This window comes from Typopeltis vanoorti, chromosome 17 (assembly GCF_054136105.1).
Source record: "Typopeltis vanoorti isolate ZY-2024b chromosome 17, IOZ_Tvanoo_1.0, whole genome shotgun sequence".
NCBI classification, from domain to species: Eukaryota; Metazoa; Arthropoda; class Arachnida; order Uropygi; family Thelyphonidae; genus Typopeltis; species Typopeltis vanoorti.
Genome location: NC_143565.1, coordinates 53,837,488 through 53,861,374, shown reverse-complemented (window position 1 = coordinate 53,861,374; position 23,887 = coordinate 53,837,488). Strand labels below are relative to the sequence as shown.

Below are 23,887 nucleotides of genomic sequence, written 5' to 3'. Positions count from 1 at the left end.
GAGAGCGGGAAACCAATAAGGTATTAAAGGCGTAATTTAAGTGCATGCGAACCACGACTGTTCTTGCTATTTTATTTGAAGGAATTTATGCCAACCATTTCTTTGTTATCTCAAGTGCACTTCAAAATCCAATTTGTCGGACAGCGGAAACTTATCTGATCAGTGCCGACCCTTTTAAGAATGACCTTGAAGGTGGGCGTCCACAGAGCTTGTAAACAAAAGTTTCCAGAGCACTTAGTTAAAACAATAACATACAGTTTCCAGTGACATATCATTTTCTCTTGTTCTTACTAATTTTAGACATTCTTTGTTCACTACATGTAAGCAGGTTAATTTCCCATCAGATTATATACATTCTTTATACAAAGTTTATTTTTACCACACAAACGTTTGAGATGAGACCTCTGTAAAAATCGATGTAAAGCACTTGTGCAATTTCAAGCTACATTAAATTTTACAGAAGTACAGGAAGGTGGTTTAATGTTAATTCTAGTGTCTGACAAGGATGTACATTATCTGCTCTGTTATTCATTATCTATATGGATCACATTATGAAGGAAAGTGGTATTAAACATGATATCAAAATTGGAGACGTTAATGTCAGCTCTTTTCTTTATGCAGATGATATTATACTTCTAAATAAATCGTTACAAGTCTGCAAGATTCTCTGACTAAATTGAATAACTGTTGTAGAAGATATGGTATGAAGGTCAGCAATTAAAAGACAAAGACAATGAAAATAGGAGAAACATTGAAAATATCAACTGCATTGTGAATGGAGAACCTATAGAACAAGTAAAACATTTCAGCTACTATTTTTAATGAAGATGGTAAATTAAATATGGAAATAGACAACAGAATCAACAAAGCTGGTATTATAGGAAGTCAACTGAATAATTTATATGGAATAAGGGAGAAATTAGTCGGAACACTAAATTAGCTGTATACAAGACAGTGTTCACACCAGTTTTAACTTATGGATCTGAGAGCTGGGTCAGAAGTAAAACACTTGACCAAAGACTAGAGACTGCAAATATGAGAGTCATGAGAAAAATTAGAGGTGTGAACAGATGGCATCAATGTCAATATCAGATTAAAAACGAGGATATTAGGAAAGAACTTGACATTGTCAGCATCCAGGAATGCATTAGCAGAACCAATCTCAGATGGTATGGTCACTTAAACAGAATAGGAGAGGAAAGATTAGCAAAAGAAGTGTTCTCTGCCAGGTTGGCAAGAAAAAGATCCAGAGGAAGGCCAAGATATAGGTGGATTGATACAGTAAAAAGTGTCTTAGAACAGTGCTTCCCAAACTTCTGGATGTCAAGGGCCCCCCCTTTGCAAAAATTAAAATATTTCATGGCCCACCCTCGAAAAAAATCGTAATAGAGAGATATATTATTATAATATTTGTTGTTTTCATATTCAATACAAAACATACACAGCAAATATTGCAAAAATCAATGCATATATTACATTTTTTGCCTCTTACCGTTTGGTTCTGAAGACGATGCGGGCTGTTCTGGTAAAATATGAAATATTGTCTTTTTTTTTTTTAGTCTGTTTCTGCTTCTTCTGATTGTTCACGGAATTTTTTTTTTATTTTTTATCAGCAACTTATCCATCTCAGGGTTAAATTTTTTAACGTAGAATAGATCAAATAATATCACCACTTACCGAGACTGGCACACCACAGACTGATAACATGAAATTAGTGAATATAAGGGAATCCCCAGACCAGGAACATTTTTCTCTTTTGTGACTTTTCTCCCTTTACGGTAATTAAGCCTAACGCGAAACAGACAGCAAAAGCAGGTTATTAAAACGTGCATATTATTGGTGCAGTATTAACAAAAGATCATGCAAACGAAAGATAAAAGCATAGCTGACAATTAAGTTGAAATACTAACTCTCTTCAACCGATTTCCATATGTGAAACTGCTATAACATTCATTTTATATATATATATATATTACTTACTTTTAACACTTTTACGAATTTTAACACGTTCGGTTGAATTTTATCACTGCCTTGGGAAATCGAACTCGCACACATCTAATTAAAATTAATAGTTTTTAGTTAGATACTGTGTTTGCCCATGCAACATATGGTTTTGTTTCAATCTATGCAGCATAGTTTCTGTATGAGGGGACATGTGATTCATTAATTAGTGTGTTTTTATCCCGGTTGTCTCTAATTGCACTATTTGTTGAGAAATATATTACACAGACTCCTCATACCTTATTCACTGGCATAATAAAAGTACTTGTTTTTATTGCCTCTGCAGTATAGTGGCTGTTAGGGAGGGTGTGTTGTTTACCACTGCAAGTGAGTTACTATCTCCCCACATGAACTTGTTTAAGCTCTTTTTCATTGTGAAGTATATGCGAAACTTTTATTGGTAACAGAAAACTAGCTCGGATGACAGTGATAATATAAAATAAGTTTTGATATGTATATAAAGTCAATATCAACAGTCCCTGATTACGAACGCGTGATGAAAGGGAAGATTTGGATTCTCCAGGAAGATTTGGAGCTTCCCTGGAGAGCATTCAAAGTAAATACAATTAACCACTGCTTTGAAATGAAACATATGAATAAGCAATATTTACTAATATTCATTAAGTGCCAAAATACACAGGAAGCAAAGTTTGAACCAACACCAATGTGTGAATTTTTCCATTAAAATATAAAAAATAACAAAAAAAGAAATAATAAATAATAAAAGTTAAATACGTTTCTTTTAAAATAAAAAAAATCTACTTAGTCTTAAAACGTTTTAAATTTGTTTTCATTATGTCACGGCCCCCCTCAACAAAACCTACTGCCCCCAAGGGGGCCGCGGCCCACAGTTTGGGAAGTGCTGCCTTAGAAGACAGAAATATAAGATCTGATAATATTGGAGTCTTGACAGGTGACAGACTGATTTGGAGGAAAATTGTAGATAGGAAGTTAGTAATGATGTAAATTTTTCATCTAGTACTTTCATATCCTTTACACCCCTTGAGGTATATACCAGGAATTTGATGATGAAGAAAAATTAAACTATAATTATAATTATTTTTGTGCATAATTATAATATAAATGGAGGGGGGGGGGTAGTTGTTTTTCTTTTCCTTCCATTTTTACAAAGTATTGTTTCATATTATTTTGTACACATAGCTAACAGTGCTAGCTGAGATATACAGGGTGGTTCAAAATTCCATGTACAAACTTTGAGGGGAGATAGAGAACATCAAAATCAACCATATTCACATAGGAGAGCATGACAAGAAAGTACTAACAGGGACACAAAGATACAGAAATAACACAAGGCAGTAAGTATTGTAAAAACTTGATTAGGGGTAACTGAACAGTTCAATAATAGTTGGATGCATAATATGGTTTCACATCAGGTGCTCAAAGTTAAGACCATTAGCAGTGATGCATGCCTGACACCGACGACACATTGATTGCCGTACATTTTCGAAAATACTTGGAGTTTCCCATATATTAGCAGCTGCGATGGCAATTCTTGCCACGAGGTCCATGTCAGAGGCAACAGGCATTTTGTACACCATGGCTTTAAGGATCCCCCATAGAAAGAAATCAGTGCTCGATAAATCAGGTGAGCATGGGGGCCATGTGACAGGGTCCACTATGCCCAATCCATCAATCCCCAAAGGACCTGTCCAAATACTGACGCACAGAAATGCCAAAATTGGCTGGAGCCACATCTGCCGATGCACAGTCATTGGAACATTCTTCAGTAAATCCGGCAGAACTTCTTCCAGAAAGATCCGATACTTCTGGGTGTCCAGTCGGGGTGGTAACAGGTATGGGCCGACTAAACAGTCAGCAACAATACCTGCTCATACATTAATGGCGAAGTGTTGTTGTGCAGCATGTGATCGCACAGCGTGTGGGTTCTCATGGGCCCACACATGAGCATTGTGGTGATTTAAGACCCCTTCACGGGTAAAGGAAACTTCATCCGTGAAATAGGCACAAGTTGGAAAATCCAGGTCTGTGGCACTTTTCTGCAAAAACCACTGCACAAATTCCACATGTCGAGGATAATCTTCGGCCATCAGTAACTGGACCTGTTGCAGATGAAATGGATGTAAGGAGTGCAAAATGCACAATACACTGAATCAAGATACTCCTATAGCAGATGCAATGGCAAGTGTGCTTGTCTCTGGATGATTGTCCATCGAATGCAACACCTCCTCTTCGATGGCAGGATTTCGCGTCGATCATGGCTGCCCACTATCATGCCTGCGATCCCTGAATGATCCATAGTCACACAAATTCTGATGCAAATATGCAAACATTTGGTGATGTGTTACACGTCTGTTTTTGTACCTTTCACGATACATTCCTACTGCGGCTCGTCCATTACCGTCAGCTAATCCATAGCCATCTCAGCATTCGTAAAACAACGCATGTTCTTCGTACGACATCAAAATCTTGAATGAGGAAGTCCCAGTTGCTCACCTGGAGCGCTGCCGAACAGCACCACCTATCACTTTTGGATGGTGTTTCTGGTCATGCTTTTCTATGTGAATATGGTTGATTTTGATGTTCTCTACCTTCTCTCAAAGTTTGTACATCGAATTTTGAACCACCCTGTATATATGCTTTCCTTAGCAGCAGCTTTCCATTGCATTTTTTTTTTCGTTTTTGCCTCCCCCATAGAATTGGATTTCTCTTCCTACAAAACATGTAAACGAGTCTTGTGAATATACATGATTAATTGGCATAAATATGGTTGTCTTATAACATACACTGGGTTCCTGGCCTTGAAAGCTTAATGTGACCAAAAATAATGCATGGGAACATGAGAGTAAGGTCCTGATTTTCTTTTTCTCCCCATTTCTTCCAGTATGCAACATTAGGGTTGTTTTTCACAGTTATGCTGAACATCATGGAGAGATCCAACATCTCTTAATTTTGAGAATACAGATTTAAATGGTTATTCTGCAGACTAACCACTAGATGATATACTGAACTGACAATGGTGGCTAAGTATGCCTGAAAAATGTCTCAGATTCCTTGGGAAGGAAAGATACTGATGAGATCACATGCAGAGGAGTTGGATAAAACTTCTCTGTGTGTATGGCTTTGTAAAGAATCTGTGCTGTATAATCTGCATCTCTTCCAAAAACAGCCATGAAAAGTCAAGCAGAGAAATAGATTACATTCAGAAAAATGCAAACCCTCCAGAGTTAATGGTGATTTTCTCAACTTTAACTTTCCTAATAAATATTCTTTTTTGAAGCTTTTAGTGTTCACTATTCCTCCTATGAGTTTAAATTCGGAAGAAGGCGAGTTCAGAAGCCTTAAGGTAGCAGCCCTATCACTGAACTATTCCATCGTCAGGCTAGTCCCCTGACATGGAGAACATAACCATACTTGTAAGCTGACAGAAAAAGATAATCAGATTGAATCTATGGGAAACGACCCTGGAATGGAAAAGGGAAAACAAAAATGGAAACGACAAAATATAATACACATAGCAAACTGGAATGTAAGAGGAATAGCATATAAAGAAATAGAATTAGACCAGTTATTAAATGAAAGAAATTTTAAAATAGCATTAATCACTGAAACAAAAAAGAAATTAAAAGGAACTATGAGAACTGAAAATTTTAATGTGATATACAGTGGAGTCGACAGAGACTAAAGAGCACAAGCAGGAGTCGTGATTTGGATTCATAACTCCCTTTCAAAACAGTTAAAACATTATAAATTATGGAATGAAAGAATAATAGAAGCTAGAATAAAAATAGATAGCGGCTATTTAACAATAATTGGTTTATATGCCCCAGAAGAAGGAAGAGAACAGGATAATATTGATTTTTATAATCAGCTACAAAACATATATAATAAAATAAATAAAAATGATTATATAATTTTAGCAGGAGACTTAAATGCAAGAATTGGAAACACGAAAATTAATAATAATATGGGACTACATGGAGAACACACTCTAAACAGAAATGGTAAAAAATTGATTGACTTTGTAGTTTATAATAACCTAAAAATAATGAATTCCTTCTATAAACATAAAGACATACATAAATATACTTGGGCAGCAAGAGGATGGAAATCAATATTAGATTACTTCATATTAAATGAAAAGACATCAAAATATTCACTAGATGTTAGAGTTCACAGAGGATATGAAATAAGCAGTGACCACTTCCTTGTTAAAATAAAATTAAGATTACCACCTAAATGGCTACAAGTAACAAGAACAGAAAGAAAAATTGAAACATTTGTTTATAAAACTAGACTATTGAATGACACAAATGTACAATGGCTATATGAACAAAGAATTAACCAATATCTAGATAAAAATGAAGAAATAGAAATAGAATGGCTTAATATAAAAACGATACTAAATGCAGCAGCAAATGAAAGCTTAGGAAAGATCAAAAAATTCAATAAGAGAAAAAAAACTGAAGATCTGGGATGATACAATCAAAGAAATAATCAAAAAGAAAAAAGAAGCCTATTACAAATGGTTAAGCAGTAAAAGATTAGATGATGAAATAGAATATAAAAGAATAACAGCCATAGCTAAAAGAGAAGTCAGAAAAAAGACATAGAGAATCATGGAATAAATTTGTTTCTAATTTAGAACATGATTTATATAAAATAAGACCCAATGTATATAAGATTTTGAAACACCTAAATGCAGATACCAAAGAAAACATAAAATTAAACACTGAATCGAAATTAGAAGAATTTCTAAATTACTACACAGAACTGTGGACAGACAAATATTTTATACAAGACAACTGGCAAACATTTTTATTATTATTATTGTTCCGGGAAACTCCAAGGAGTCGACAGACTCATCGAGGGAGGCCCTAACATCATGTCTGGAACAACTATTCAACATTTACACGGTATCTATCATATCTTGCCTTGAACTCATTCACGGTCGTAGCACCCACAACAGACTCTGGAAGCTTATTCCACTCATTCACCACTCTCCAAGTAAAAAACCTAGCTCTAACACCCTTGTCAACCACGCTCTTGCCCAGCTTCCATGCATGGCCCCTAGTCCTCCCACCACCAGTCATATTTTCAAAAATATCTTCTGGATCAATCTTATAAAAACCCTTCAGTAATTTGAATGTCTCAATCATATCACCCCTCCTTTGCCTATCGTCCAATTTCTGCAACCCACAAATCCTCAACCTATTCTCATAAGGTTCATTCCACAGACCTGCTATCATCTTGGTCACTCATCTCTGGACCCTCTCCACTTTCTCCCCATCATGAAGAAACCCTGGTGCCCATAACTGGGCACAGAAGTCCAGATGAGATCTTATCAAGGCTCGATACAGTGGAACAACAACTTGCTTCTCTCTGCATGTTAAAGTATTTTTCATAAGCCAATTGATTTGGTGAGCTGTTTTAGTTACTTTTGCAATGTGCCCCCTAAACTTCAACTCCCTATCCACCAGTACTCCCAAATCCCTGGCCTCATCAATCTCCTGGAGTACGGTTCCACCTATGTGATATACTGCTGCTATTCTTTTCACCCCAAAGTGCATAACCTTACACTTTGCCACATTAAACTGACATCTATTTTTCCTAGCCCAGTCCTCCAAACTATCCAAATCATCCTGTAAAATTTTGACATCCTGTGCACTCACAATTGATCTACCCAACTTTGCATCATCAGCAAACAAGTGAACACTTCCTCTCAAATCCTTTCCAATATCATTGATGAACAAATTGAAAAGCAGTTGTCCAAGAACTGAGCCCTGCGGCACTCCACTAGTCACAAGACGTCTTTTTGACTCCACTCCTGAATAAACCACTCTCTGGTATCTCTCCTTCAACCACCCTCCTATCCATCTTACCAACCCTATATCTATCCCCATCTGCTGCAGTTTACTGATTTGGGTTCCATGTGGTATCCTGTCAAAGGCCTTGGCAAGGTCTAGTAGTATCACTGTAAACCCATTACCCCTATCCAGTTCAGCCGTCACTGTGTTATAAAATGTTGTCCCCATACAATATCCCATTTTCATCTATCCAATCCTGTATTCTTTTCTTGACTAATTTCTCTAAGGCCTTGACAATGATTCCTGATATGCTAATCGGTCGGTAATTTACAACAGCAGTCTTGGAACCACCTTTATGCAGTGGAACTATTTTCCCTTCCTTCCACCCACTCGGGACTAACCCAGACCTGAGACTCAAATTAAACAAAATGGTCAAGGATACTGACAATTCTTTAGCTGCTTCTCGTACTACACAAGCTGGTATACCATCCAATCCCACAGATGTATTGACATTGAGGTTATGCAATAGACTACTCACCTCCACTTCATTCACCACAATTCCCGTATAATCTACTGGTTTATTCGTTTCTGCAATGTCACCACCTGGATGATATATTCTTGCAAAGTGCTCACTCAGTAACTCAGCTATCTCAACTGATTCAGTTACCTCCCTACCATCGGCATTCTTTAAAATCATTCTGCCATGTACATTTTTCCTTTCACTTGCTACATATCTAAAAAACTGTTTAGGATTCTCTTTAGCCTGCATGGCCAATGTTCTTTCGTAATCCTTTTTTGCTTTTCTTACCACACTCGTCACTCTTCTGGCCTGCGCTTTATACCGTTCATGTGCCTGCCGGTCACCTTTCTCCTTAAATTCCCTTCATAGTTGTTTCTTTTTTTGCAGCTCAAGCTTAATGGTGTTATTCATCCATTTAACTCCTACTTGATTTATTATTCAGACTCTAGGTATACAGTCAGCCATTGCTTCATGCAAGCACTTCTTAACTACCTCCCATGCACTATCAACTTCTAGTCCTTGCAGTTGTACATGCCATGGCACTGAGCCAATCAAACTCCTAAGCTTGTCATACTTTCCAGCCTGATAATTCCACATGTACCCTGTCTTAATTGAAAATTCTACACCTTTAGCCACCTCCCAAGTAAAGACCCTATGATCACTCTCCCCAATTGGTGGCAATGTGGTCATATTTGTTACAACCAAATCCTCAGATGTAATTACTAGGTCAAGCACTCTCTGACCCCTAGTATTTTCCATTACATGCTGTCGCAGATAGTTATCCCTTAATAACCGCATAAAATTCAATTCCTTCCTCCCGTGTGTCCTCTCCTCATTCCAATCAATGCGACCATAGTTGAAATCTCCCATAATAATCACCCTCCTTCCACTCATTTCTTCTATTTGCTTGTGCATACTGTTACCACCATCTTTTCCACCACCTGGTCTATAGCAGCACCCAATTGTATATTTAGTTCTGCTAGCCACAATCTCACACCAAATGGCCTCAAATGTGCTCTTTTCTCTATCCTGCAATTCAACTTCTGTTCTCCTTGGCTGTAGCTCATCAGCTATCATCAACAATACTCCTCCCCCCATTTTATTCTCTCTGTCATTCCTGAACACACAATACCCATCACATGCAATCCCACTAGCTATATCATCTACAGTCAGCCATGTTTCACTTATACCAATAACGTGTGGTCTGGAAGTGCCAACCATGGCCAAAAACTCTTCCTTCTTGTTCCTAGTATTAGTGTACATGAATTTAAGACCCCCATTAGCCCCAACCCTACCTTGATGCGTTATATTAACTATCCCACTCTGGTTTGTTGTCCTTATTTGCTCTAGCATATTATATTCATTCTTACATTCAACTGCCTCCCTAAGGACTGTATATCTACTCCCCCCCTTAACGAATCTAGTTTCCCTGAATTTGCACATCCACTACATTCAGCAACATTTTCTCAAGTCTTCTTACACCATAACCATTCAAATGCATGCCATCCATCTTATATAGATCCTTTCGCCCATCAAACTCACTCCACACTTCCACGAATTCCACGCCACTCGTCATACATAACCCTCGCATAAAGTCATTCGCAATTATGGCCCTCCTTTTAAACATTTCACTGTCATACCGTGGCAAAAGACTAATCATTTTAACTCTTTTCTTTTGCTACCTCAAACAATTCATTCAGGTCTTCTATCATTTCCATTTTATCTCCTTTCAAATCATTCATACCTGCCACAACAATCATTTCTTTCACCCTTTCCTTTTGCTCTCTAATAGACTCAGTAAAAAATATATCACACCTCCAGGGAGTCCAAAGACTCATTAAGGGAGGGCATCAACTCTACAACTCTTTGTCTCACTACTCCACCATCTAACACCAACACCATCTAATGCTAACTACTACCACCACTAGTGCTTTCACAGACGATCACAAACATCCATGCCCACGGTGGGATTCGAACCCACAGCCTTTTGGCTAGAGAGCGGATATGCTAACCACTCGGCCAACCAGGCCATTTAACGAAAATGAAAAGGAAATAACTGAAGAAGAATTAGAAATCAGCCTGAAAGAAACAAGAAACGGAAAATCACCTGAAGAAGATAAGCTAGGTTCAGAACTATATAAATACGCAGGAACAAGATTCAAAGGAAGACTCTTATTATTTTTAAATAAAATTTACGCAACTGGTATTCCCCCAATAGAATGGAAAAAAGCAATTGTGATTCCTATCTTTAAGAAAGGTAATATAGATGACCCTAAAAACTATAGCGGTTATCAGTATACTAAATTCATGTTACAAAATATACAGCAGAATATTAAATAACAAACTAATGAAATATTCCGAAAACTTTATTCTAGAGGTACAAAATGGATTTAGAAAAGGACAATAATGTATAGATCCAGCCTTCTGCCTAAAATTAATAACAGAGAAAAGAAGAGAATATAATTTAGAAACACATATTGCATTTATTGACTTTGAAAAAGCATTTGACAAAGTTAAAAGAAACATATTATTTAACATATTAAAAGAAAGACAAATACCAAATAATATCCTAAAAGCTGTCACAAGTATATATGAAAATAATCAAATACAAATAAGATTAAATCATGAGCTATCATATACAAGAGAGATAAACCAAGGGTCCGACAGGGATGTCCCCTCTCTGCAACTCTTTTTAATATCTACTTAAATGAAATAATAATAAAATGGAGTAAAAATTTACATCAAGGAATTAAACTTTCACCTACAGTTAACTTAAACACTCTCCTCTTTGCAGAAGACCAAATAATAATTACAAATTCTGAAGATAACTTACAGAAAGCTATTTTAAATCTAAATGAGATATCCAAAGATTATGGTATGATCAATGGAAAAATCAAAAACTATGGCCTTTAAAGGACAAGATCCAGCAAGAACTAAAATAGTATTAGATAACAAGATCTTAGAACAGGTGAATTCATTTAACTACCTAGGATGTATGATCACTTATGAAAATGAAAAAGATATAAACATAAAAATTGCAAAATATTTAAAAATAACAGGAGTAATTAACTCTATATTTAAACCAAACCTAGTTCAAAAACAAACCAGGCTAAAAGTATACAATACATTAGCCCTACCGGTCTTAATGTATGGAAGCGAAATCTGGACAATAAAACAAAAAGACAAACAAAGATTAACAACAGCAGAAATGAAGTTTATGAGAAAAACTGCAAAGTATACCTTATTTGATCACAAAAGAAACAAAGATATTATGAAAGAATTAAACCAAGAACCAGTAATTGAAAAAATTAAAAAATATAAACATAGATGGATGGAACACGTTCAAAGAATGAAAACAGAAAGATTACCAAAACAAGCCTTAAAGTACAAGCCATTAGGAAAAAGAAAACCAGGACGTCCTCTTAAACGATTCAACGATGACTTCTAAGGCCGGAACAGGCCATACTAGGCCTAAATCCTTGATACGTATGATGATGATGATGATGAGTGTTCACAATTCCAATTGGCTTGCCTTTTCCAGGAATACAGATCTAGAAAAATAGAGATGCCAAGAAATTTGCTATCACCAGATATCACAAAAATTGTTCAGATCTTCCAGAATAACACATAGTCCTAACTATGTTCAGATCTGAAAAATTGTTCAGATCTTCCAGAATAACACATAGTCCTAACGAATCCTAATACTAACCAAGCATTCTTGATTTCTTCCTCAGTGTGATATGTTTTAACTTCATTTCCTTTTTTGGATTATATTTCTATTCTCCTGATCCAAAATTTGCACTGAGCACATCATGAAACATTTCTCCTAGGCACAGAATGCCCCTTGTTTCCTAAGCTATGGTTCTCCATGAAATGTAGCAAGGCTCTTCAAGAGAAGAGTCAAGCCTATTTCATGTGGCTTTCATTTTGAAAGAACCAGAAAGCAGAAACTTGTGCCATGTCCTGTGTCAGCCATGTTCCAAAGACAACTAAAGGTGTTGTCTTAACTTTTGTCCAACCTTACATCTCTCTTTTGTAATCAGGTGGCTATCTTACATCATTACCCACAGAAAGCCACTATCCTGTGTTCTTTTTTTCTCTCTCCAGTTCTTGCATTAAACATCTCGATAAATGCCCTTCCAAAGTCAACATTCAATGTTTTATATAATTATTCACCAAAAATAGATCAGAATGATCTTGTCTCATATGGATACTAAAAAGTATTCTGATGTGGTATGGTATTTTTGTAATTATTTAGAAAATTGCTAGCAAAATCCCTTAACAATCAAGTTTTGCATTTTATACTTGAGATGACTTAGCTAATAAATAGTCATCAATATGTATTCATTCAATATTGATGAATAGTAGATCTTCTCACTTGTGTTACCCATAATTGAACAAAAGGCATGGAAAAGTTTAGAGAAACTCAAGTCGTGCTTATTAAGTAAGTTTTCATCCATTGGTCTGTCTTCTTATTCTGCAACTGAATAGCCAGCTTTCTCTTAGATTGCAGATATCTGTAATGGTGAATGAAACTTACACTTCATATTTCTACTTTTCAATTGATCTCAGTATATATATATATATCAACTGATTCTTTTTCACAGGCTCTTTTTTTTTACTGTGTGTGTGCGTGCACGCACGCATGTATTTTCTTCTAATATACACACATCAATTCTATATCAATTATCAATTTTCTCCATTTGCCTTCAGATCAGTGTACAGTATTTGCTATGAGAGTGCATTACACTCTTTCTCATATGACACACACACACACAAAATTAAATTTAAAAAAAAAAAACATTTGTTACAATCTTACTTTAGAATTTTTTAGAATACATTTCTTGCAACTTTTTGGTAATATGAGTGTTCTCATATTACCAAAAATAAAATACCTATAATTTATCTTACATTTTTTTAAAGCATGTTTGAAATGTGATTATTATGTTTGTATTATTATTATACAGGTTATGAAGATGAAAAAGATATAGACATTAAAATATCAAATTTTGTTAAAGTAAACAGCATAATAAATAATATATTTACACTATCCTTAATACAAAAAACACACCAGAATCAGACTATATAACGTTCTGTCTAAAACTACTTTATTAAATGAAGTGAAACATAAAAAGAAGAATGAAAAATGGATTCGAACAATAGAAATGGAATTTCTCAGAAAAACTGCTTAAATACCAAGTGGGATCATAAAATAAATGAAGAAATTTTACAATTTAAATATAAAACCAATTAACCATTATATAAGTAAATATAAACAAACATGGCTAGAACATCTAAATCAAATGGACAATAGCGGACTGCTAAAAATACTACATGGAAAAAGACGACTGGAAGACCAAGAAAGCGATGGCATGAGAGTGGAACAGGCCACTTGGCCTAAAATCCATGATAGGAAGAAGAAGAAGATTATATAGGTATCTCCATGGAATCAAAAGACTCATTGCATGACTAATGAGTGTGAGTCCTCTATCTATACTATCATCTTTGTATCAAGTCCCATTTCTCCAACTCTATAATAGTTTTCCATGCAATATTCTGTCAAATGCCTTTGCAAAGTCCAGCAGTATAAAGCTGTAACCATTTACTTTAGCCAATTTTGCTCTCACCTCATTTTAAAATGTGAATAAATTAATGAGGCAGGACATACCTTTTACAGAACTATGCTGTCCCCTGTAGAATATTATATTCCTCTCCACCCATTCCTTAATTTTACCTTTAAGCCACTTCAGAGATACTAATTGGTCTGTAATTTGCTACTTCTGTCTTGGTGCTACCTTTATATAATGGAACTATCTTGCCCTCTTTTCACTCCCTTCGAACCTTGCCAGAGCTGAGTCTTAGATTAAGTAACATTGTCAGAGGCACTGCCAGTTCTCTTTCACATTCCTGTAGCACACAAGCTGATATACCTCCCATTCATCTACCTTAATTCTCACATCAGCCTGTGACACATCAGTAACTGCAAAGTTCTATCTGGACAATACACCCTTTTAAAGTGATCACATAGTAACTCAACTATTTCTCAACTCTTCTGCATCTGTCACTTTCCTACCATCAATACTGAGCAAAGCTATTCTTTCATAATCATTCTTTCTCTTAAAATTTAGGGGAAATTTTTCCCCTAAATTTTAATTTTAATATAGATTTGTATTACCTGTACCTATCTTAACAATAAGTATGAAGCATTTTATGCTTCATGCTTATTGTGTAAGATTATTTCCCAACTGTGTGTGAAAAAGGCAACACCCGTCTCACTATTAGTCGTATTCTGGTGGAGTGGTAAGGTACTTCATATGAGAGAGGAATGGCATTTTTACTTATCTGGTTGAGCACTATACACTCAGGCAGATGTTATCAGACTCGGGCAAATTGCATGATGTTTTTAATTTTTACAAAGAATTAATTTTATGTGTAGATACAGCATTGTATATACTAAACCTTTCTATATACATTTTATTTACTCATTTATCTTATAATATTTATTAATATCTTTAATATATAGATACTCTATTTTTTGTACATATACAGGTATCCCTCGATTAACACGGTTAAGTAATTCCTCAATATTACCCCATATATGAAAATCGCATTAATCAAATCTAATAATCAATGGTAAAAATTACAATTCGTCCATGATCGATTACTGTATTAATAATTCGTTTTATATGGTACTCTTTTAGGAAAGATAAAAAAATGAATGCAAACTGAATGTTTAATAAATACTTGTACCTACATTATTTACTGCAATTTTTTTTTTATCAAAAGAAGTTATCAAGTGTCGTTTGAACAGTTTTAGTTTTTTTCTTATCGGCAAACAAGCAATAAAACATAAAGGAAAAACACTGCAAATATAATACATGATGGTACAAATTAAAGTGAATATTGAATTCAACATTATTTCATGGCCGAATAGAAACTACAAAAGTTTCATTCCTAATTTATAGAAACTAAAAGTTTCGGTGGATGCAAGCATAAGCAACCTTATGGGCAACTCGTAGTAAAGGTGGAGTAAGCTCCAGATCACTTCCCTTAGTATTTTCCATAATGTAAAACACATTTCCTAGAGGACATGTATGATAAATAAGCCTTTGGCTCTCTATTTCAGTAATACATGATGATTTATTTATTTTCAGTTACAATCAAGAAATTATTAAATGAAGAATAAAAAAAAAAAAAAAACTAAACCATACTATACTGACATCAGAGGTCGCAGTATCTCTCAGATACAGTTTACTGTCAAATATCAAAAACCTTTACATAACATGTGTTAAACCAAACTGACAGCAAAAAACAGTGCGGAATATCACTCATAACATATGAATGCACAGCTACTCATTATCTCCAAGCTATACACTGAATTGTTTAAGAATATTTATATTAAACATTTTGCATTTATCTCTCAGATCAGCTGCGAGGCCTGCAGGGTTAAAGGTGCGTTAATCACAACTCTTGCCACATTAATCAAATCCCGCATTAAGCAAGGGATACCTGTACTTTATTTATCACTCCTTATAACAATTTATTAATGCTTTTTAACTATTTATTTATTAATAAAAATATGATATATATGATAATATAATATGATAATAAATAAATATGATAGGACAGAACCTTGAGGCACTCCAGCATTAGTGATGAAGCACAAAGAGGAGGCATCTACCATGACTCACAGAGAATGACCAGAGAGAAAGCTGGCTACCTAATTACAAAAGATTGCAATTTGTTTAGTGGGGGTCAATTCCAGACATGGTTGAAAGCTCTGGAAATGTCAAGAGCAGCAACACAAGTTTCTCCAATGCTTTCCATGGCATGTGTCCAATGGTGGGTGATATAAGCAGCAGGGTCAGTTGTGGATCTTGAACAGCAGAATCTTTTCTGGTGGTTGCTGATTAATTAGTGGGCTTCTAAGTAGTGGAGAAATTGACTATTGAAGAGTTTCTCCATTATTTTAGAGAGGATATGGGTGATGGTAATTGGTCGGTAGTTTGATGGTAGATTTCTGTCTCCCTTGTTTGGAATAGGATGGACATGAGAATGCTTCCATGCATTGGGATAAGTACAGCTATGTATAATAGATTGTAGAGATGATGCAGAAGAGTTGTTAGCTCTGAATCACAATGTTTGAGAACAATTGGAGCGATACTATCAAGACTAGAAGACTTTTTAGTATCAGGTTATTTAGTAATTTTCTGATATTTTTTGTTGAAAAACTACAGGAGGCATGCTATACTTAGATTCCAGTATAGTAGGAGGTGATTTCCCTTATTCATCTATGCAGGAGTGTGAAGAAAAGAGTGATACCAGAGGTCAACTTTCTCTTTGGGTGAGGTAACAGTGGCACCATCAGTATGAGAAAGAGGTGGAAGGGCAGGAGAGCAGAAGTTGCACCCAGTGGCTTAGGCTTCCATTTGTATACGAGGCAAGTTTTCTTGTTGGCCTTTATAAATCCTAATTTGGATCTGCTGATGACTGTTTTACATATGTTGCATGCTTTGGCATAGATGGAATATGAAGCTGAAGTTCTATTTTGGTGCAAGCCACCTGCAGTAAACTGAATTTTTTTTTTTTTCCCTTTGGCTGCACTGTTGAATTAGGGCTTGGAAAGCAATAAGGATTTTGGGGTTGAACAAGGGATGAAAGCTTTCATACCAGTGAAAACAATTCTGTGACCCATTCGAAGCAGGTGTTATAATGTATCTAGAAGGAGAACTGGTCAAAAAGAGATCAAGAATATTTGGAGAGTGAAGTGTGTTATCACAAATTCAAGTGGGTAGATGTACAATTTGTATTAGTCATTACTTATAGCAAAGACCTCTGCTTCTCGTCTAGCTTCATTGGTGTTGGAAAGGAGAGTCAGTTGGTATTGTAGATGTTGAGATTGCCTAGGAAGATGATCTTGCTAGTTTGATAACTAGGTTATAGATGGTCGAGTTTTGTGTAAAGGCATATGAGAAAGTCTGAGTGATTATCAGTGTTTTTTGAGATTGGTAAATGCAACAAATGAATGTTACTAAATGGAGGAAGGAAACTTTGACCCAGAGACCAGAGAAAGTCAAAAGCAGGGGATTCTAAATTAGCGATTCTCTGGCAAGCTATGTCATTAAAATTAATGTCAGAAAGTTAATATCTGCATTTCTTTCAGGAAATAGCAAATATGTTGAAAAATTATCTCTTTTGAAATAAGAAAACTAATACTTTTCAGTACTTAGCTGATTTATACCATGTTGCTAAAGTTGAATCATAATTTAAAATAAGAATTAGTCATATGAGTAGGTGGATAAACTTTGATTTTTAAAAAAAATTACTTTTGTTCAAAAATTATTCTAAATGAGAAAAGGATGTGAAAGAATAGTCATATGCTCAAAAAAAATTAAAAAAGCATGCACTAAACTTAATTATTAATAATATTAATAACTAAGAAGTTATTAATATTATTAACTGTAGCTAAAAATACACTACAGAAGTGCCTCCATACCACAATCGGAAGTTCTGTCATACATTGCATGCACCCTTTGATTGGAAAAAACCTACATTCGATTCTCATCATGACACCTATATATATATATGGACTTTTTTCATATATATAGAAGTGATGTGTGTGTGTGTGTGTGTGTGTGTGTGTGTGTGTGTGTGTGTGTGTGTGTGTGTGTGTGTGTGTGTGTGTGTGTGTGTGTCACTTCTTGAAAGTGAGTCAGCTGATTTTGTATGGAGATAGCAAGGTTTTCTTTCCCAGAAACTCAGGTTTCTCATCCTATATACAGGCAAATCAGCCATGAAGAACACACACAATTTACAGACAAAAAAACTGTTGTTGGTGTTATAGTGGAATGGAGTAGATTGCCCTCCCAAAATGAATTCTTGGAGGTGTCACATAATAATAATAATAATACAGTTTATTCTGTGAATTGTACATATTATATCCTTATTGTTATGCTGGTAGCTTCTATACTATAATTTCACTCTAAGATTTTTTAAAAAATCAGTTAGAGCTATTTGTACAAGTTTATATATATATATATATATATATATATATATATATCAATCTCACACATGAGAGGCTGCAAAAACTAAAGCACATTAGTGCCATCTGTGAGCAAGTGATCAAAAACAATGAGATAGAGCTGTGATCTAGGTATTTAAAGTGAAGGGAGATTAAAGTGGTCTTGTAATTGACAAGATTGTTTGCACCTTACTCAAATATAGCAAGGAGATCAGTATTTAAGGCTGTGATTATGGATGATGTAGCTTAACATATATGTACACTGTGAGGTTTGTCAAATGCAAAACAAATAGAGAGTATTGTCATCAGCAAATCTACGCATAAGATTTGATGTTAATGATAGAGGGAGAGTCATTTATCAGTAGGAGAAAGAGAATGTGTAAAAGTTCAGAATCCTATGGTACTCCATGCATGGTGGGTAAATCTGAAAAAAAGGATGCCACCCACTGTGACATACAGTGAATGCCTACTGGGGAAATTAGCAAACCAGTTTCAAAGAGTGAATGGCAGACCACACAATGATAATTTGATAAGTAGACGTTTGTGCTATACATGATAAAATTCCTTAGAAGTAGCTGAAGTGAGCATATTGGTTTTTCACCAGACTTCTCCATATCTTGGATCTACAAATGGTTAATGTCGACAAGGAGATCTGTTGTGGAACAAGAATGGTGGAATCCATTTTAATGGTCACTGATTCCCTGGGATCTTCAACAAGATAATGAAGGTCTTGATTATTGATGACCTTCTCATTATTTTTGATAGAACTGAGGCAATTGTGATTGGCCATTGTATGGTAAGGTTGAATATAGGCTTGTTTCCATGCTGAAGGATAGAGTCCAGATGAATATAAAAGATTAAACAGAATGAGTGTGTTAGTTCAGGAGAATAAAATTTTAAGCACAATTGAAAATACATCAGGACCAGAAGACTTGTTAGTATCCAAGCTATTTCAGGAATTCTTCTGATATCTTTCTGGCAAACGAAGAGGCATGCGGTAAGCATTTTTGTGTCAGTCTCAATCCTTAATGCAGAAATTGGAAGAGATGAATGAGATGTACAAGCATCTTGCAGCTGGTATGTCGCTCTGTTAACACAGTGCCTATAAACCATCTACTTTCATTTGGCTGAGCAAAAGAAATGCACAATGGCAGAATCTCAGGGCGTGTATGTGGCTTGAATTTGATTTAATTAAAACAACTCGCTTGGTTTTATTAATGATCATTCAAATGCAGCTAGTCCAATTACCATACTGCTGACATTTGTATTTGCTATATCACATTTGAGAACACATTTTATAAATGTGTTCTCAAGTTAGCAAGATTTGCTGTCCTCACTTGCTAACCTTACCCACCGTTCCACTTTCAAGAGTATTAAAGTGGGATCAATATGAAGATAATTTAATGACTGACTTTTATCTCCCTTGTTAAACAGACTGGATAAAAGCTTCCTTCCATGCTGTTGGATAGATGCCAAATGGGCATCTATCCAATTCTCAAATGGGATGTAGCAGAGTGAGTAAGTGATTTGTTCTTGAATGCATGCATGTAATTAGTACTGAATATGTCCTCTTTATATGAGATGGTTTAATTATATATTTATTTTCTCTAGATGGTGTTATTACAAAAGACTCTGACACCAATCCTTAGGACAGCTTTCAATAACATAACTCCTGAGACACTGATGGATTGGGGTACATGTATTGCCACAGCTTCTGTAAGATCACTTTTGTTTTTACTAAAATTCTGAAACTACTCTTATAAGGTTCTTAGATTATTGTATTTTTAAAACACACACTCACGTATGTGTGTGTGTGTTTTCTTATTGTTTAAATTTGAAGTCCTATGTACAGATGCATTTGAGACTTATTTTCAGAGAAGTGAAAAAAGTGTGTGTGTGTGTGTGTGTGTGTGTGTGTGTGTGTGTGTGTGTGTGTGTGTGTGTGTGTGTGTGTGTGTGTGTGTGTGTGTGTATTAATACACAGAATGATGATATTGTGTAATATTTTATTTATTATTTTGATAAGAAACTTGGAAAGAAGGCAGCCATGATGCTAAACTCAATCAAATGCTTTGGAAATATCAAGTGGCAAACCACATGAAATTCTCCAAATCTTTCCATGTGTTAATCCAAAGGTGGGTAAAGTTAGCAAGATTTGCTGTCCTCACTTGCTAACCTTACCCACTGTTCCACTTTCAAGAGTATTAAAGTGGGATCAATATGAAGATAATTTAATGACTGAACTTTTATCTCCCTTGTTTGAAACAGACTGGATAAAAGCTTCCTTCCATGCTGTTGGATAGATGCCAAATAAATAGGATAGCTTGCCCCTAGTACAAATAGAGGAACATCATCTGGAATGACTTATTAGAATCAAACAAGTGGATAAGCTTATGTGTTCGTCAGACATGTTGTAATAGATTTAATGGTATTGATATGAACACAGATGGATAAGAAAATAACTATTTATTAACTTAGAAGCTAATGTTTCGCTGGTATTATATCCAGCATCTTGGATATAATACCAGCACACAACACAAAGTTTGTTACAAATGCAAGACATCCACAATCTGGTGTAACAGCGGGGCTAGTATAAGTAATTGCAGCGTGCAACACAAGACTAAAGTCCTAATAGGATGCCATCAAGAAAAAAAAAAAAGTTCAAAGTTTTGTAATAATAGTCCAAATAATAGTCTTAGAAAGTTTGAAAAAAATAAAATAAAATAATAATTATTGATTTGGTCTTAGAATGACTGTCTCCCAAATCTTTGGTAGATTTATACAGCCATACTTGTTAAGGTTCGGAGTATGTTTTAAGGCTTCTGTTGATTCCAGGAACAACCTCTCTGACTTGTAGAAGCTTCTGTGCATTACTTTTGTTTTTTTCAATTGATCCTGTGTTCTGGGGTATCCAAAGCATGGTCTGCCAGACCCGACTTGCCATAGCGAAAGTGTCGGATATATTTTTTGTGTTCACCGAGGCAGATGTCCACAGTTCTTCCTGTCTGTCCGTAGTAGGCTTGATGGCAAGAGCAGGGCACTTCATAGACTCTTGGATGTGATAAAGGAGTGCATTTGTCTTTAGGTGAACGGATGAGAGTTGCTAATTTTACATAAGGTTTAAATACGGTGTGCAGTTGGTGTTTGTTAAGCACCCTAGATATGTTTTCAGATGTGCCTTTAATGTATGGGATGGTGATAGTTTTGTTGTAGTCTTCTGTGGTAGAGGGGATTTCTGGGTAGCATTTAGTATGTTATCTATCTTATGGGGATTATAACCATTGGTTAAGAAGGTGGGACGTAGGTGAGAAAGTTCAACAGTGAGACCAATGTCATTGAAACCGATTGCTCTAGCTCTAGGTGAGTGTTTTTAAGATACCATATTGTTGAGAATGGTGATGGTGTGATTGTTTGTGTAAGTATCTCCCTGTATGTGTGGGTTTGCTATAAACCGAAAATGATAAGGAACCATCTGGAAGACGTGGTCAGTGTGTCCAGGAAGGGTAGGCAGTCATTGGCTTCTAGTTCCATTGTAAAGTGGATTTTAGTGTGCTGGCTATTTAGATGCACTAAAAATGTATTCAATGTGTCTGGGCCATGTGGCCAAATAGCAAACACATCATCAACATAGTGTAGCCAGAGACTAGTTTTGAGAGTGGCTGTGTTGATAGCTAGTTTTTCCAGATGTTCTATGTAGAAGTTGGTTAAAGGAGGGGAAGGGACAGCTATGAACCTATAGCTGTCCCATCTAATTGTTTGTATCTTTTCCCTTTGCATGTAAAATAACCTGCCTGTAGTGTGAATTTAAATAGCTGAAATATATCTGGGAGAAATTGTGAATTTAATAAGTTAAGTGTTTCAATCAGTGGTACATTAGTGAATAATGAAGTGATATCAAAACTCACCATTAGGTCTGAACTGTGTAAGGTGTGGTTTTCTAAAATACTTTTTAGGTGGGCAGAATTTTTAACAAAAGAGGGAGAATTGTTTGTGTAAGTGGCTAGTAATTTGGCTAAATGTTTAGCTAGTTTATATGTAGGACTGTTTATACTATCTACAATAGGATGTAAAGGTGTACCTTGTTTGTGTATTTTAGGAGCACCATATATTCTGGCTGTTTTAACGTGCAAGGGTTTCAGTTTTTTGACAATTTCTTTTGACCAGGAAGTGACTTTGTTCAGTAACCTGCACACCTTATTCTTTTGTGAGTTGGTGGGATCTCGATCTATGATTTGATACGTAGACCGGTCTTGGAGCAGTACATTCAATTTGCTTTTATATTCTGTTGTATCCATTACTACAGTAGCTTTAGGAACTTCTTTAGGAGTAATGGCAAAATCGTGTCCAAGACTTAATGCACTCGTGGCCTCTTTGAATAAGGTTGTCGATGATAAGTTTACAACGACGCCATCTTGATGAAATTGCGGCCGCTGCATAACACTACGTTGCTGGAGGATTTCGGTTTTTAACTTTACAAATTCTTTATTGGCTGTCAAGTCGGAGATTCTATCCAAGATATCCCATGGCTCCGGGTTCAAAATGTCAGATAATATATCACGTAGCACACCGATGGAGGAATTTATTTTTGAAAGTTCTCGGCGAGTAGTGTATACCTATTCTCGTAATAGTGCTAAACTCGCTCATTTCTAAATACGTTGGGCTTTAGCCGAATGAAACTTGTTCCTAATTTTTATACAGTTTGGTATCAAATTGGTATCTCGGCACATGTTTAAGAAGGCTTACCTGTTCAGTTGTCACACCAATTTTAATAAAATAAGTAGTTATTTTCTTATCCATCTGTGTTCATATCAATACAGTTAAATCTATTACAACATATCTGACGAACACATAAGCTTATCCACTTGTTTAAATTTCTTCACGGAGATAACATCATACGTAAGACACGACAATGCAGTAAGTGGAAAGTAAAATTTGCACGGCAGCTGAACAGGTTAGCCTTCTTAAAAAAGTGCCGAGATACCAATTTGATACCAAACTGTATAAAAATTAGGAACAAGTTTCGTTCGGCCAAAGCCCAACATATTTACAAACGAGCAAGTTTAGCACAATTATGAGAACAGGTATACGCTGCTCGCCGAGAACTTTAAAAAATAAATTACTCCATCGGTGTACTAAGTGATATATTATCTGATATTTTGAACCCAGAGTTATGGGATATCTTGGATAGAATCTCCGACTCGACAGCCAATAAAGAATTTGTAAAGTTAAAAACCAACACCAGAAAAATTTTGAAATTCTCCAGCAACGCAATGTTATGCAGCGGCCGCAATTTTATCAAGATGGCATCGTTGTGAACCTATCATCGACAACCTTATCCAAAGAGGCCACGAGTGCATTAAGTCTTGGACACAATTTTGCCATTACTCCTAAAGAAGTTCCTAAAACCAAAATAATGGCTTCCGATGAAAGCGGGATATACCACTTGCCTCCAGCTATAGCCAATAATATTAGGTTAGACATGGCCAATATCCAAATCCATTCTAAGCCTCCCAAAAATAATATCCCACATAAAGAAATAATAGCTCTAAAAGAACTATG

At 35.6% G+C, this 23,887-nt stretch overlaps 1 protein-coding gene across 1 annotated transcript in view; it reads left to right on the top strand.

The window, feature by feature from the left end:
* The window catches only part of LOC150097399 (proteasome activator complex subunit 4-like), a 646,748-nt gene that overhangs the window by 487,951 nt on the left and 134,910 nt on the right, over positions 1 to 23,887 (top strand). Inside the window, exon 36 of the mRNA XM_090407543.1 lies at positions 19,940 to 20,044. Coding sequence (XP_090263669.1) covers positions 19,940 to 20,044 — 105 coding nt within the window. The remainder of the gene's footprint in view (positions 1 to 19,939; positions 20,045 to 23,887) is intronic.